General features: G+C 39.6%; 1 protein-coding gene across 1 annotated transcript in view; it reads left to right on the top strand.

The window, feature by feature from the left end:
- Positions 1-1,561: 1,561 nt before the first annotated feature.
- Positions 1,562-17,649, top strand: part of JHY (junctional cadherin complex regulator) — a 17,667-nt gene continuing 1,579 nt past the window's right edge. The window contains exons 1-7 of the mRNA XM_035891699.1: positions 1,562-1,869; positions 4,768-5,266; positions 8,922-9,032; positions 11,563-12,215; positions 13,005-13,266; positions 15,175-15,255; positions 16,545-16,670. Of these exons, the coding sequence (XP_035747592.1) occupies positions 1,562-1,869; positions 4,768-5,266; positions 8,922-9,032; positions 11,563-12,215; positions 13,005-13,266; positions 15,175-15,255; positions 16,545-16,670 (2,040 nt within the window). The remainder of the gene's footprint in view (positions 1,870-4,767; positions 5,267-8,921; positions 9,033-11,562; positions 12,216-13,004; positions 13,267-15,174; positions 15,256-16,544; positions 16,671-17,649) is intronic.

The following is a 17,649-nucleotide window of genomic DNA, read 5'->3' as shown; positions in this document are numbered from 1 at the left end:
CAGGTGGAGGAGGCCTGCCGGAGGGCGAACTGGGCTGTGACAAGCGGTGCTACCCCTCAAGCATTAGAAATTACATCTGGCATTTATCATAGAATCATCAAATGTTTTGGGTGGGAAGGGACCCCTAGAGGTCACCCAGCCCAACCCCCCTGCAGGAGCAGGGACACCTTGAACCACATCAGGTTGCTCACAGCCCCGGCCAACCTGGCCTGGAATGTTCCCAGGGATGGGGCCTCCACCCCCGCTCTGGGCAACCCCTGCCAGGGTTTCACCACCCTCACTGGAAAGAATTTCTTCCCTAGATCCAGTCTAAACCTACCCTGGTTTAGTTTAAAACTATTCCCCCTTGTCCTGTCACAGCTGGCCCTACTAAAAAGATTTTCCCCATCTTTCCTATAGGCCCCCTTTAGGTACTGAAAGGCCGCAATCAGGTCTCCCCGCAGCCTTCTCTTCTCCAGGCTGAACAAGCCCAACTCCCTCAGCCTGTCCTCCTAGGAGAGGTGTTCCAGCCCTCGGATCATTTTTGTGGCCCTCCTCTGGACCCGCTCCAACACTTCCATGTCCTTCTTGTGCCGAGGGCTCCAGAGCTGGGCGCAGTACTCTAGGCGAGGTCTCCCCAGAGCAGAGTAGAGGGGCAGAATTACCTCCCTCGACCTGCTGGCCACGCTTCTTTTGATGCAGCCCAGAGTACGGTTGGCCTTCTGGGCTGCCAGCGCACATTACCGGCTCATGTCCAGCTTTTCATCCACCAGCACCCCCAGGTCCCTCTCGGCAGGGCTGCTCTCGATCCTTTCTTCCCCACAGCTTAACAGTGGCCCACGCACTGGAGTGGAGCTGACTGCACACCTTTAAACGGAGTGTTCCTGCCGTGTGCGCTGTACTGCACACTGCCCATTTCCTTCCTCCAGACTCTTCATCTCCTGTGTACCCGGTGGTGCAAATGACTTAGGAACATTTAAATGCAATCAAAGGGAAAGAAACCATCTTTCTAATTTAAGAAGTGTTCCGGTTCTTTTCACTGTTATCTCTGTCGCACTCACGTTCTTGCTGATAACTTGTCAAGATGGTATAAAGTTGAATAAAGAGCACATATAAACTTACTTTTACCTCTCAGAAGTTAACAGATAAAATTTTGTTGCTTTGTCTTAGCTTAATTTTCTTTTTCAGAAGCTGTTGATACATGATTAGCTTTGTTACCGCTAATAGTTTAAGGTAGATTTCATAGTAATAAGTCATGCATTTGCTGTATAGGGACCCTGGTATTAACTGCCTAAAGGAAAATCAGTGTAACGGATGCAAGTAAAGAGTTATTTTAACTATAGAAGACAAAATTCAGAGCCCAAGCCAATGATATTACTCACAATTCCAGCTTTTAACAAATACAATCATTATCATAGAGCAAACAACCTTTTTATGTTTACTCTCATGTTTTCCAAATACAGGACTGGTGTATACCGTGAGTACAAAACGCGGAATGAATTCCTCACGTATGAAGTATATTTCTGTTTCTTCTCCACACACTTGCAACATGAGTAAAAAACATTTCCCCCAAAGTGTACTCATGCAACAAGATTTTCATCCCACAAACTGGAAAAGGCCATCTGTAAATGAAGGGGGCTTTTCCTCAAGTCTGCATGACTCCCAAGAGTCTGATTCCGAAAGCCTTGTTTGGGAGAGACGGTATCAGTTAGAACTCCAGCAGCGGATTCATGAAAATGAAGAGCTGGTAGGACTGTGTTTTGATGAGCTGGAGAATGACAGCTTAGAAGAAGATAGCTTGGAGGAGATGAGTTTAGAAGAACAAGAAGGAGCTGAGTATGACACAAATGGATGTACAAATGGAATGCAAAAGAATGATGGTAATGGAAGGTAAGGCATAGGATTTTAGAAGATGAGTAAAATAGTTCTGACACTTTAAAACGTTATGCTCCTCAGAATATAGATTATGTATTCAAGACCATATTATATTGCCTAAGTGATATTAAGAGCACCTAAGGACTTTTAATTGCACTCAAAGATATACTGTTTCATCTTCCCCACATTCATAATTATTAAGCCCATTTCTCCAGCATGGCCTCAACTGTTTATTAGCTAAAACACCAGTGTAGGAGGGTAAAACAGAAAAGAAAACATCTGTCACAGATGAGTATAGGCTCCCCACGTGCTGGCTCTGGGCACCACATACAGAGGCAAATGCTACCTGCCTATTTAGGTGCTGCTAAAACGGGCAGGCAAGCAAGCGGGTAGAATGTGATGAACAGATACATGCTAACACCTACTCTTAAATGTTACTGGGTGAGCTAATGGGGGACCTTCTGGATCCAGATCCGCAGTCAGCGGAAGGAGTCCCACGACTGTAATGGGCTATGCAATATTTAGCAGTACTTGCTGGCTACCATCTCAAATAGGCAACCATTGCCATGTATCTGTCAGACCTTCAGGTGGTGCAGCAGCTATGAGATGTTGGGCTAGAGGGTTTCAGGAGCTGGGCTGTGAAAAAGGACCAGAGAGAAAACAAGGACCAGTACAAGCACATCCTCCTTTCGTTCCTTACAGAAAGACCTGGGCTGAGCAAACCAGGCCACTTCACTGTAAGAAAGCTTACAGGGAAAAAATGGTGGGTTGAATAAATGCAGTTTAGTCCTAACAGCTGTATAAGTCTAAAATTAAAATTTCCAGGGTTACTGTCACCTTTAAACATTCTTTAGAAAGCATTAACTTGGTACATAAAATAAAATTTAATTCGCTGTCATAGGCATAAAAGGTTTAACACTGTATAAATTGGGAATAATTCTCAAGTTTAAAGGGATTAAATTGAACCTGAAGTAATAATAATGTGCAGTTTCAATTTAATTGTCTACTTAAAATAAAATGGCAAACAAATGAAGGCTAAATGATTAATAGCATGCTTTTATTCACCACCTCAACAGGAAAAATGGCCAGTTATTGAATATTTTATTGTGAGTGCAAATGATGTTAATTGTACTAGAAACATGCTCTAATTTTTAGTAATTTTTTTTGACTGAATACTATGCTGAATGTGAGGCTCTTCATTAAATGGAAATTTGATTTTATTTTGTTTGAACTTAGCCTAGTAAGTACGCAAATACAGTCCATTAACCAGAGCAAATATCACAGCATATACATATGAAACCCCCTCTCTACATCCATTACTAACCTCGGAATTTGAAGAGGAAACGCTGCATCTGTTGTCTACATGCAACACTTTTGTTGATGAGTACAGAGTCCATCTAACCTTTATATCAAGTTGGGGGGAGGAATAAAAGGTGCACTTTTTGTCTGCAGATGATTAGAGATGAAGGAGCTCTTCAAACTCATTTTGTTCCCGTGCAGTGACCTGGCCTGCATAATACAATTGAGCTGCTGTGCACACATTTCAGCACAATAGAACTCTTTAGCATTGTACTCTGTTATTTGAATCATTGCAATTATATCACATATTTCTGTACTCATTTCAAAATATCGTCACCTATTTCTGTTTACCTGTGGTGTGTGACAACTAGGAATAATAATGTTTTCACCAACGTAAATCATCTAATCTCTAGTGTACAGGGTACCACGGCAGCAATGCTTACCTGAAATGAAAAGCATTGCTAGCAAAACAGATTATTTTATTATTAGGAGCCACTTGAAATATAGGCATAGGCATGTAACTAATTTAGAAAGGATGAATAAATGATTTATGGAAATGTTAATATAATTAACTATGCCACAGTTTGGAGAATCCAGCAGATCAGTACATTTCTTTTAATAGGGGCTGAAGAGTCAACCAGGTTTCAGTGCCTACAAAAGTCACTTGGAAAGGCTCACCATTTGTCAGTGTCCAAGAAACCAGGACTATACTGCAGGTCCAGTTAAGAAAAAAACAGCATTAAAAGCTTTTTTCTCCCACGCTCCTTACTCCTGCCACTGCCCGCACATCTCCTGGAAGCCAATTTGTATATATGTGGCTCCTGCAGTTGGTTTCCTCCTGTTGGATCAGATCATAAATCATGAACAGAATCAACTGTAGTTTAGACCATCTTTGTTCGCTTAATGACAAATGTAGTTCAGAGCAATGATTTGGACACTTGTTAAAAAAAAAAAAAGGCAAACCCGCAAACATTTCTGATTTATGTTTTTCTACTCTTATCTCAATTACAGCCTGTTTTTTAATGAGAAGTTACTTGAAGTCTTTTGTAGAGAGCTTTTTTATTGAAACATCATGATGTTTCATAGGAATCAGAAGAGAAAATAAAAATGCAGAGCTGTAGGCTGTTCTTGCTCAGGCAGTCAGTTCTACTGACATTTGAGAGAGGGATTTTACCAGGAATATCACTTTTCTTTCACAGTCTTTGAAGAATGAGCAACACATACTGTCTTTTGTAGGCTACATCTTTTTAAAGGAAACAACAGAAGCAGTGTCTTATAATAATTTCATCTTTTAGTTGATTCTACTAGTGCTTATGATTTCTATGCTAAATTTAGGTTAAAGACTGTATTCTACTGTGATCTGAATGTTAGGCCAATTTATGATTCACTGATAATGAAAATTAAAAATGAAGAGGAGGCCCTGCCTAAATTTTCTGCTAAAAAAATCTTTGATAAAATTGTTCTGATCCTAATCCCACAAATGGCCATACTGTATGCACTGAAATAATTCAGTTGACTACCTTTGCAGGACATTGGCTCACAAATTGTACGCTGAAATAATACAGAATTTATACAATTTTCACATAAATCATTTTGTGTTTCTTTTCTAAATAGGAAACAACAGTCTGTGGACAAATATTTCAGCCTAAGATACAATCCTAACTGGAAGAACACAAAAGAGGTAGCAGAATTTTCTGAGGCAGAAAAAGCATGTCAAGTTGCTGGAGGAAGTAGTATGGACTTTTCACAAGATTCATTTTACCTCCAGTCCAATGGCTCCCCAGAAGAAAAGAATCAACAGGATGCAAAGTCACAAGAGTCATTCTCAGAGTTTGGTACAGAATCACTAAGCTTTCATGAACCGAATGCCATGGTCAGCAATGAACCTTTTAGGCTACATACCAAAGGGAAGGAATCTGCAGATGGCTGTCATTTCAAAGATAGTCCCAGTACATATGGCAGTGCTTTTTCTCTTCAGACTCAAGAAGATCGACCACAAAGAGCAAAAAAAGACTTTGTGGAAAAAAATAAACGGACTTTAGGATTACGTTCAGAGAAGATAAATTCCTATCTTCAGTTGCACAGTAAAAAGCAAGAAGTTCTTCAAGAGCAGGTAGGTAACTTTTACATGTTTTCTAAACGGTATAAACTGAGGACTGCCTAGTGTTAAAATAGAAGAGCTGCATGATCGGATTTGCAGAGGAGGTAAGTAGATTTACAATCTATCATGCAACTAGTGATCTCTCACTAGTTTTTAATCTTGATGCTAAAGAAATGCTGTCTTCCTTCCTACAGGCTCTACACTGCACCTTATCACTGGTTCTTTGCTGCCTCTGATTTTTCTCTGCTTGGCCAACATGAATTTTTTAACTGCAGTAGGAAACCTTGATGTTACCATTTGGCTTAAAAAGCTGTATTTGTGTTTTTCCACCTGCATTGATCATAACAAAAAAGTGCATGTGAAATTACAATTGCGTTTGAGAACCAGAAAACATGTGGTCACACTGCTTCCAAGGGCCATGCACGCTCTTGCTTATCGCTGTCATTTAGGGCCACACATGTAAGAATATCCAAGAAATTTGTGTCAGATTTGGGTGGTCAGACAAGCCTTTCCCCTGCTTACTTTCTCAGCCAGACCAAACCCGGTATTTGAAATCAGTCAGCAGATATCAGTCATGTACAGTACTTGGATTTGAAGGGCCTAGCTTTCTTATGATTGACTGCGAAATGTCAGACAACTTGTATTAAAGATTAAGTGGAAATGTAATTACAGTTCCTAATGAACGATTATACATGAGTTTGTTGCTTTTACTTGCTACTTATTATGCATAATGGGAAGGTGGGAGTCGTTGAATCACTCCGCGACTTGCAGCATAGAAAATTCTTAACTTGCAAAACTACAGAGACTTTCTGCTTCAAGTGACACATTTTCCAAGGCTAATGAACAGTTGACACAACACTAGAGGGCATCTGCTGACTACATTACAATGAGTGTAACGGTGGGCAAGCTTTTTTCTAGCAGAGCTATTAAGAGCACTTGTTTTTTACAGTTATAATTTGGTTGATGGTAAAAATAATTAGTGTAGATTGATGCTAATTAAAGCTGTGTTGATATGATTATGTTTACTATTTGGGGAATTCTGAAAATGTTTCGTATGTGAGTATTGGAGCCAGGGATCAGGACTTCATTGTGTAGACACTACCCAAAGATATGTAATAGAAAAAAAAAACCTGTTAAAATCAGGGCTATGTTGTAAGATTACCTTGCTGAAGTAGCCATGGGGACAGCAGAGCTGTGACATCGCAGAAGCCAGGCAACATACGTGTAGAATGATGTGCTTTCTTCCTTGCCAAGTTGATACAGCCGCAACAGCATCACCACCTACTGTCAGCTAGCTTTGTATTTGCTGTGGGTAGGCATCGGAAGAAGTACTTACCTCTCTTGTTCTTAATCGAGACATCCATTGCTCCATCTTATTGGAGGGGGTGAAAGAAGGCCTGGTGGAAGCATCTTACTGACCAGAGCTGGCCCATGAACCAACTTTGGTCACCTCACCTGGCAAACTGTCTCAAAAGTGCAAAAACACGAAGTATGCAAAGAAGCAAACAAGCCACATGTCTTCTGCTGGAGCAATCAGACATGTTCTGAATACTGGTTTTTCCTAACCTGGATTATTTTGAGCTTTGCAGGATATCGAAGCTGGTTTTCTTGTCACTGTTGGCTGTCAGGCACAGTGGTAGAGAAATAGTGTTTGCACTGGAGTAAGTACTTTGTGTACAGCTTTTTACAACTGACATAACAATAGTGCAGCCTCATTCTTGCAAGATTTACAGCTGTTATCTCTGTGCATACAGAGAGCAGGCTGTATCTATCAAAACATACCATAAATGTGTGTTGATCTGTATATTTACTAATTTATATAGCATTTCATAAAGCATCAAGTTCTTCGCAGTGTTGCCTGATTCTTTAAGAACCTGATGATGAGTTTCTTTGAGAGAGAGAGAGAGAGAAGCAGTGGCCCAATCTAGCTCAGCTGTACTCAATATGAGTTGCTTTCCTACCTACAAGCCCCTTACTTCAAAGCAAGGAACATAATGTACAATTTTTTAATGGCTCTAGACCAAGGCACTCAGACTCTCTGTGCACTGCGCCTTACCTCAGTGTAAACACCTAATCAAGATTGCCTGCGCTTCAACAATAGCAGCCGAATGCAATTCGAGAACCACAAGCCTTTGAAGTCCTCACTGCAAAGGCCGGTTTTCTAGTCTGGGATAATGACATGCCATGATTGCTGTCTTTGTTGTATCTTTTCAGTAGAGAAGCAATTATGGGCCTCAATTTAACAGAATAGGCATTACACAGCTTATGATGCTCAAAATGCAATTTCATTTGATCATTTTCTCAATTTGATTGGTATTAATAGAATAGTTCACAAAAAATGCTGGCAGAGGTTGTGTCCTGTTCCTCTTTCAAAGAGATAATGTAGAAGTATGCTTTACCTGCCCAGTAAACTATCAATACAGTGAGTCAGTTGGTTCCACCAAAAACATCTTACTGACTGCAAAGCTGTATCTATCCACGGTTCAGGAAACCTGTGTGGTAACTTGTAATTTGTGAACTTACCTAGTCACAACTAATAGAATCTGCATCGCCATTTGGAGCGATGAGATCACCTGAAAACTCAGCAATAGACCTTACCTACCTTTTCCTAGTTGTCCTAATCTCTCACCCCCAAAGATGAGAGGCTCAGCTCCCCAGGATTGCACACTTATTTCACCATTACAGTTTTCAGTTAATAATTCTCTGGGTCACAAATATCTTCTCAGTGCAAATTCTCCTGTGTCAGTGTCACTCTGCAGTGGTGGGTAGGTACATCTACCACAAGCAGGACTCCAGCACATAGCTCTTTATGCTGAGACTGCCTAACTGCATGCTTAATTGAGTACTTAGCAGGATAGTTTGGGACAACACAAGTATAAATAAAAAATAAAAAAACATTGTTTTTTATGAAGTTTTATCGATTGAAAAAAAAAGTTTAATGCTGTCAAGAAAAATTTTCATTATAGATGTGTTTATGAGGATATCTATTGGCTTCGAAATCTGTAGTGCCAGCAGCCACCCTCAAAAAATTGCTCAAATTTGATTTCCAGCCATTGAGCTACCATGACTGTAGCCACGTGAAGATGCTGTTCATGTTCGTGGGCTTGCTACTTTGCGCGAGCTGTTTGATAATGTTGCCAGGCTATGTGTATTAGATGTTTAATTTCTGCAGCTACTCCTTGTACTTTTCTGCCAACGTTACTATGTTTTGCCATCTTTTTCTGCATGACTCTATTGTTCAAGACCTTGCTACGGTGTGTGTCATCCATCAATATCTTGGTACACTGGCTGATTGCTCGGGCAATGATGATTGTCTAGTTGCTTTTCTGTTATTAGGTGCATCCACTGGCTCTCATATAAATGGAGAAGCCCAGACATTTGAGTTACAAGTAGGTTTCTGTGCTGCATATTCCCTGCAATTTTCTTTTCCTCTCTTCTTCTTAAAAGTAGAAGGAATACTCCCTACTACCACACCACTGTTAATTGGTTTTCTGCTTTCTTTTTTTTCATTTTCTCTTTTAGATGTTCATTTTCTTGTTACCTACTATATAATGCCTAACTAACATTTTAGCTTTAATAGGAGTCAAATTATTTCTCATTCTTTCCCCAAGACTTTTAAATCCTTTCATCAGGTTGGGCTGTGGCCATAAACATTCTTGATTTTTAGGTTACAGATCCTAGAACGGTTGATGAGGAAGCAGTTCAGAGTGTCCTACCATTCCAGACTGTGAAAATGGAGCCTGAAGACAAATGGTACCTGAAAGCACAGCAGCTCAAGGTTCCTTTTCGATAGAACATGATAATTGAAATATATATGTTAAAGCATTGAAGTTTGAATATTTAAAGTTGTAATCTCATTACTTTTAAAGTACCGGTCACTGACAAAAAATCCTTATATATCAGTAGATAATCACCAAAATGTAATGCACGTGCTGCTTTATATACTGAATGATTTTAAATCAAAGTAAATCCCAAATTCTGAGAAATGCTGAGCTCTAAGAATCTTATCTATTTAGGACATTATTTGATTGATGATAATGCAGAAGTGCAAACTAGTACATGGTCGTGTTTGGTGGTTCATGATGATTCTGAGCTAGAACTCAACTACTGTTGCATTACTTGTCCCCTGAAATCAGTGTGAACATCAAGGGTTTACCATAAACCAGAAAATATTACAAGTAGAGAAAGTTGCACTGACCTCCTCCATACACATAAGTCTATAGATCTGTTTTATGCTGGCATTTCAAACCAATGCAACGGGATAGTCTTTGGAGCAATAAAAGAGACCAGGTTATCATTACTGATGAAAAACCAAGAACTTCAGAACCAGAACTTCAAGCCAACTGGAATTATTATAGGCAAACCTAGTTACTCTCCTTGATTTACAAGTATTTGAAGTAATTCAGGCAGACTGTTTAAATTCCCCGTTGTTCACTTAGGACTGGAAGCTGCATTTCTATAAAGGACAAACAAGATTTTATGCTGCTGTTCGTTGTGAAAGATATGCTTTATATATGGAATTTCAGAATGAAGGAGGTATTTTACAGGGCTGCTCACTCCATTTAAATGGGAAAATATTGGCCTGGTCCCAGTTTGGCAGCAGTTCCTGCTTTCCACCAGTGGCACAGTATGCCAGAACATTAATCGTTACAGCAGAGGTCGAGCTAACAATCATCATCTTGGCACCAGGAGTCAGGATTCCCCAGTGCTAAAGCTTTCGCCAAAACATTCCGCTCTATATGTGGATTTAATACCTACCATTAAGTAGTTATTCTGAGTGCATATGCTATGTAGTGATTGCAAGTGTTGCTAACAAAAGAACCCTAGAGAGACAGGAGGATGAAATGGAGGATTTTAGCGCTGACAAAGATTAAATGGACTGAGAATGGATTTGTATATTCCCTAGAAGGAAAGCCATGTCTTTCCTCAAAATGGGCAACACCTGATGCTGTAATTGGAAAGTGATAAATCTTAAATAAACTCCAGATTTAGAGTATGTCAGTTTGGCTCAAGACAGTAGCCCTGGCATGCTTAAATTCTTAAATTGTTCCTTCTCATTTGGACAATGTTTTGCATGATAGAGGGCAGGGAGGAGTGCTTGGTTTAGAAATGAAATAATTGAAGTCTATGACATAAGTCTCTTTCTACTGTGGGCCAGTCTAATACTGTGTAAATAGTCATCTTTTCCTGAAATTTAATACAGTTTACTTTCATTAAAGGATAAAAAAAAAGAACTGATGTGATTTTTGAAACATTTTCCCCAGATGGTTGACAGTGAGCTACCACTTATCTACAGGATTAGAAACAAGTAGTCCTGCACATTTAAGGGCACCAATTTTTGCACCTCATTCAGATAAATCTCCCTCATTCCGTATTTACCACAGCATCATTTCTTAGATATGGTCTGCATCTGTAAGGAACCATTTTTATAGTGTTCTGTTTCAGAATTTGTCTCAGGCCACTAAGCAAAGTTTTGATGCAGTATTATGCTTTGTCTGTGCAACACTTGAATAACATCTGTGCTTCTGTTCTTGACTAGGAGTTCCTACGTATTTTAATTTTGGATTAAGTCTAGCCAGGCCATCAACTGGCATAATTTACTGAGTCAGGGTTAGATACAAGCAGCACAGAGTTATTTTGATGGGTCTAATCAAACTTGTGCAACCTGGCAAACTGTGAAGGACCAATACCATATGTAGGTCTCCTGAAGTGCCCTTCTATCAGGACATGTTTTGTTAATGCAAAAACCCTAAACCCAGAGCCTTACAAATGCCACAAAGAAAGACTTCTCCGTACCGTACTAGACTTCAGGACACAGATGCTTTTCCTTTTACACTTCACTTTCTGCTAAGAGCTCACTTTTAAAACTAATTTCCATTGCAATACTCATTCAGCCATATAAAACATTGCTATAACCCTTTTCTAGCTGTGAGTGTACATTAAACAGGGGTGGCTGGCTCCATACATCACTGATTTTTAAAGGGACAGATGATCAGGCACTGCAGCCTGTTCAAGGCACCACAGCACATGTTCAAAGTTCAGTACATGTTCAGAACTCAGCTTCATTGTAGCCTGCACAGCTATTTAAGGGCTATCTAAGAATGTTGTCCTGAGCTAGAATCATAGAACATGTTGTTATCTAGTCAAAACATCAGTTAATCAGTTGATTTGTAGAATTCTAAGAAATAGCTACATGAAAGGCATTGTGACAGGTGAACTTACCCATACACTTGTATATTGTTGATCTTACTGAACATATAAAATAGCAACCACTGAAATTCACCCCACTTCTGATAACTTACTTTTAGGATCACCAAAATAAGTCCTCCCAGAGAAATAAAATAAAATCCAACCGGAATCTCAAAGGGAGAGCTTTCCCAAGGAATGATAGCCAACAACCACCAGGAAGACCAGCAGAACAAAAGTCTTGGCACCAAAGGCACCACCAAATATCAGAATTTCAGATTGCTCCCATGCAGGCAGTGGAGCAAGAAAACAGCAGCGCACTGCAGAAACGACTGTGTCCAAATCCTTCTCTTGGCCCTGACACTAATATAGCAGCAAATTCAAATACTTGCTTAAATAATTTCCCAGATGCAAGACATTTTGTTAATCAGGATTTTACCACATCTACCTATCCTTTTCGTCCAACATTACATACCTTTAACCCAGCAGAGGTTATATCTCCAGCATATACCAGCACGGAGAACAAGAAATATCAGCATGATTCTCCAAACGGACTTCGACGTGACCAGGAACATTTATATAACCATGTCATGGTGCAGCTTTCTGCAAGAGACCACAGTACCAATCGTCAAGCACATCCAAATCAGAGGAATATTTCATCTACTTTTAATGCCAACTTTCAAGAATTGGTGAAGGATCAAATATCACTTCGGGGTTGCAAAAGACACAGTTATGTGGATAAAAGGTATCAGAACTATGGTATCAGTAGTTTATGGTAAGGATATAAGTGTTGAAACAGTATTATCATAACAGTATGATGCCCAGAAAAAAATAGAAATGGACAAGAAAATGTTTTGAAGTCCAAAGTATAAAATTATTTCGCTACAAACCTGCCACTATAGATTACTACTAACTTAAGATTCATTATAACTATTGATTTTTAAATATGGTATTGGAAACGGACAGTTCTGTACTCCAGGCTCTCTTGCACATAGAATTTCCCACAGTTGAAAGTTTCCTTCCAAAAGGCTAGAAGGTGAAGTTTAGAAAATAAATAGCAAAGAGCACTGTGCATAAACTAAGTCTACTGCTAGCTGCATAGAGTTATATCAGAACTTGTCTTGCAGGGTGAATATCCAGAGTCATTCCCGTGCCAATTCTGGCTCGCTATACATGGGGAAGGGCATGAAAATCTTTAGTTATGGAGAATTTCACCTGCCTTGATAAAAATGAAGGTTTTATTTCACATGAACAATTAATTCTTTCAGTACTCAGCAGGCCCAATCCAAAGCCATTCAAAGGCAGTTTTCATTGGCTTAAGCTAGCTTTGCATCAGGCTGAAAGTTTCCCCATCTATATTTTTTCCATTTATTTTAAACAGTTTAAAGCAAAAGTCAGTCACTATGAAATACCCATCTTTCCATCTTCATGTCCTCAGTATATTCTGTGAGCAAGGATCATTCCATGCACAGATTGCTTGTTGAGCTATCTGCTATATACAAATAAAGATTCTTATTTTTGCCCCTCTTTCTTTTTTGAGTCCTTCTCAATCTTCTGTTCACAGCTCACCAACAGCCCCGTGTACAACCTCCCAATTTGCACAAATGATGGAGCAACATCACCAAGCAATGACTCGTTTGACAGAAGCTCATTTAGCTCACAGGCACTTGTTCAGCCTACTTCCACCTATAATCCCGCAGGTAGAAGGTGGTTCAGAGGTAGATCCAGAGAGCGGTGAAGGAAATCAAGTGAAAATAAGCAGAAGCAACTCGGAAGGATATCTCATGCAAATGGAAAAGCAAAACCAGCCTAAAGTCAGCAAGAAGGTAAGCAAATAGATGTGGATTGGATGGGTTTACATTTCTATTTCTCCCTCCAATTAATATGTTTTTCCTTAATAATCCAAAGATATTCACAAAAAAAAAAAAAAAGGAATGGGGACTGAGAAACATTTTGTTGTTACAGAGAGCACACTGACACACACTGAACTTGCCCAGAGCATTAAAAACCAAGGAACAAAGGTGGAAACAGACACTAAAATCATTTTAGTCTAGAGCAAGGCAGTTCACCACCACCTCTCCCTGTGTCACTTTCAGTCTTGATTAGCTCTAAGAACACACAGAGCAGTGTTTGTCCTTTAAGTTATCCAGTGATAAAATGATTTAGAATAAAGCTATTTGTATAAACCAGCAGGTAGCCAGGCCTCAGATCCGAGCAAACCATTATCCTGGTCATGCTCATTTGCTATCCAACTCAAATCTCTTGGTTTCCAAGGGAATCAAACTGAACAACAACAAACTTAGAGGATTTGTAAAGCTAACGGCATAAACATTATTACAAGTCTCCTGATGATCCCATTTTGGTCCTTATTAAAACTTTGTTCTTCTTGTCTTTTCTGTGTGCCCGGTTTCATACTGTAACCACTTAACACAGATGCAGTGGAACAGCATAGAGGTATCCCTGTGTGTCCATGACAAATTAAATGTTTAAGAAGTCAGCTCCAAGACTCAGGGCAGACAAACTAAGCTGGAATAATTACTCATGTGTTTCATCTAGGAGGCAGTTTGTGTATTGCTGCTTGAATGCCTCTAAGAAGAATTAGCTGGATTATGATAGTAACTGAAGGGCAGATTTCCTTCCCTTTCTGCTCCCCTGAGTTCAAACCATTGTTTCTCTCCTGTAATTTCAGTAGCTTTCTCAGGCATCATATGTGAGGAATGGCACAGAGAATAAGACTGGTTATGTCTCACAGAAAAATCCATCTTTTCCTAATAAACAAATGCAGTCATCACATGAAGTAAGAAAACGCTGATTTTGTTGTAGACAGCTAAATTATTAACTCTTCACAGTACCTTAAAGTTAGGTGCAAGTATATCACAAAAGAATAGGGATAACTGACACAAAAAAACATCAAATAGAAAATTCAGTGCATAGAACTAGTTTCTCTGCAGTTGAGTTTAACTTGAACATGCCCTTTGAAGAAACCCACATTTTATTTGCATGTGGAAGTTTCTTGGTGTTTCTGCGTTACTCTGTGATTGAAATTACTACAGAGTTGATCCTAATGAGTTTCCACTGACAAGTTTTTAAAACTTTGTCCACTCCTAAAAATTAATCTAGTGTTCTTGAAAGAGATTTAAAAGATTCTGGAATTATTGGGGTCTTTGTAGTTAATGTCATGAAGTATTGAAATGGCATCACCCATCACTCATCTTCTGTATGCACTTGTAAAGCTTTTGCTATGCTGCAAGTCATGCAGCATTTTTTTTAAACTGTCTGTGAACAATTTTCCATTGCAGTTTTGAGAACAAAGAAAGGTTACTATTACTAATAACATTTGCCTAGTTTTTTACCACCAAAATCAGGTACTTTTATCTGCTTCTCTTATAGCAGTTTCTTTGGAGTTTCATTTTAATGTCAAATGGGTCACTTTAAGCTGTTTAAAAATAAAGCTCACAAAAGATAATTTTTGACTGAGAAAGTATTGCTTTGTGATTTGGATGATTGGCAATTACCCACCTAGATTCAAAGGGAATACAGTGTAATTTGACTTGTGCAATTAACTCAATCTTTTTGGTCACTTACCATCCTTAAAATGAGACATGCCAGAGGTAAGACTGAGACTGCGTGTTGAATCCTGCTCTTATCTTGGGTGTCCACTACAAAACTTGCTTTAATTATGCTCTCCATGAAATTATATAAAGGAAAATCTGTCACTGCTGTTTGTTTTTCAGCCGTGTAGCTCAAAAGCCTACATAAACCTGAACGTGAAGCTTGGAGGCCTTGGACCTGACTATGAAGCAATCAAAGAGAAAGTAAGCGGTTCCTATTATATCATCTGCTTTTCAGTTGTGCAAAGTGAACTTAGGCAGGGGAGAATGGCAAAGAAATCACTGCTGGGAAGCAACTTACGGTTGTCTGGTACTTTATGTCCTTGACTCTAGGTCTAGCTTGAGATCCTAAGGGGCAATTCAAATAGAAGGAAAGACAACTGTATTGTGGATAATTTTAACCCTCTAATTTTGTAGTTCCAGGAACAGGGAGTAGTTCACAGAATTCACCAGGGCTAATTGCACATCAGTAAATTATACACCCGTGTGACTGAGTTGCATTGTCATTCCCCATGTAGAAGGACTGCCTAACCTTCAAAGTGGAAGTAAAAGAAGAAGTTGTGTAAATACAAGAAGAAAATAGCTGAATGTGCAATACCCCTGTTGAAATGGAGACAGAATGGTCAGAACAAGTATCGTAACAGTTGGTATCATTTTACCTATTCTCTGCTGATAACGAGGGTCTGGTAGCAGCTGTATATTTAAGGTGCTGCAAACTCCGTCCTGCATACTTTGAGACCCTATTAATCTGACAACAGTTGCTTTATATGGCATTCTTTATAGAAACATTGTCATTATAGGACAGCAGGAAGGAAAAATGATAAAATGATCATCCCTTTGGAGTCATTGAGAATCCCCTGTATTTTCTTCCTCCTGTCCATGAATGAAACAGATAAGAGATCTGACATTGGAATGGACAGTGTGATGCATAGCCCAGGACTCTGTGCGTTTTTAACACCATCATAACACTTCTGGAGCCTGGCATGCCACTGGGGTCTCATTGCATTGAAAGGAAATAATTGACATTGGCTGATAACAGGGGCAAGGTAGAGCGTACTGCTGAATTTGAGCATAATGAATTGCTGGAAATATGAAGACACAGAATATCAGTTAAGCAAATGAAGCATGTCATTCAGGGCCTTAAAAGCAAGTACAGAAGTTTTAAAAGTCATCGCAAAAGCTCACAGAAATGAGCACAGCCAATTTAGAACTGAACAGATACATTGACACATTCAGAATAAAGAGACATCTGTCACATTTCTGTTGAGCTCTATCCTCAATACGGTCCAAGAAGCAGCTCTTAAAAATGAAGAGTGACTAAAAAAGCTGTGCCATTTATCAGGATTTCCTGTTGTGTTCTGCCAAGGAATGATCAATAGCATAGCCAGGTTAAACAGCAACAGAGGTGTAAATGGAAGACTCCAGTAGAAAGTGTTTCATTAATGGATCCACTGAGACATTGAATTAACCATACACTTTTTTCCATTTGTCAGAAAGAGAAGTTAAAGCGACAAAAAGAATATGCAAAGCAAGTTAAGGAACACAATATGAAAAGCATTGCTTCGGTTCAGAGGTTACCCACAAAACCCCAGGTCATATCTTCAGTGTCAAGACAGAAGGTAAGAACAGAGTCCCTTTAAAATACATGCAGGGAGAGATCCTGGACTTTGCACAAAGAAAAAGAAAAGCACAAATTTAACTCACAGTAGGCTATAGTAGTTTCTCCATTTTGATTTTCCTTCTAACTACTCTGAGGACTTCTACTCTCATGGGATCCCGGCAAGTGCTCATCTGTGCATCTATGCTGTTATGGCTGTAGATTATGCCAGGAGTTGCTGGTTTCTTTGCCAACAGCAGTCTTCAGTCCATACATCTGCCTTGCTTTCCATGAGAGTGTATCAAGTGGAAACGGAGCTGTACTCTGTCCAAGCTACCAGCACTCAACTTGGCTTAAACAGCTAGTGGTGTTTTCCTGGGGAAAGGGTGGGAATAACGGAGAGTGGGACCCCCCTAGGAACATTACCCAGTGCAGCACGTGCTCTGCTTCTCATCAGCAGTAGAGGCCACACTGCTGCAAAGTGCGCTTTTCTAATGGACCACAGATATCCTCTTGTTAGCCTATTATCCACCTGCCTGTCAGGCTCACTCGCAAACTCTTTTCACTTCAGTTGCATAGCTACAGTAATTGGTCTTACTTTTCAAGCCTATATAACATCACTTTAGCCTTCAGTGGCCTTCAAAAATAGCCCAAATGAGTAACATCTGACTACCTGACAGTGCCATACACAAACAAACAAAGGGAGGACATTTCCCCTGTTGCAGGAAGTAATAAAGCTCTGGAAATAGCATGTATTTTACCCAATCAGTTCTGCGGGAGCTCACCTGCCTGGTGCTGAACACACACTAGCAGGTATTTCTCCCAGGTGACCAATGAGAACTGCATACTTCAGGAAAACAGTTTTGGAGTTTAATATCCATTTAATTTTTCAGTTACTTGCATTTATTTCCAAACCACACATAAACCACAAAGAGATGCAAGTGCATTCTTTGGATGTCAAAAGGGCTTTGGATTCCTTCAGAAGACTTCCCAGACACTCT

Source organism: Egretta garzetta, unplaced genomic scaffold (assembly GCF_000687185.1).
Source record: "Egretta garzetta isolate BGI_Z169 unplaced genomic scaffold, ASM68718v1 scaffold773, whole genome shotgun sequence".
Lineage (NCBI taxonomy): Eukaryota > Metazoa > Chordata > Aves > Pelecaniformes > Ardeidae > Egretta > Egretta garzetta.
This window is presented reverse-complemented; position numbering and strand designations above follow the sequence as displayed.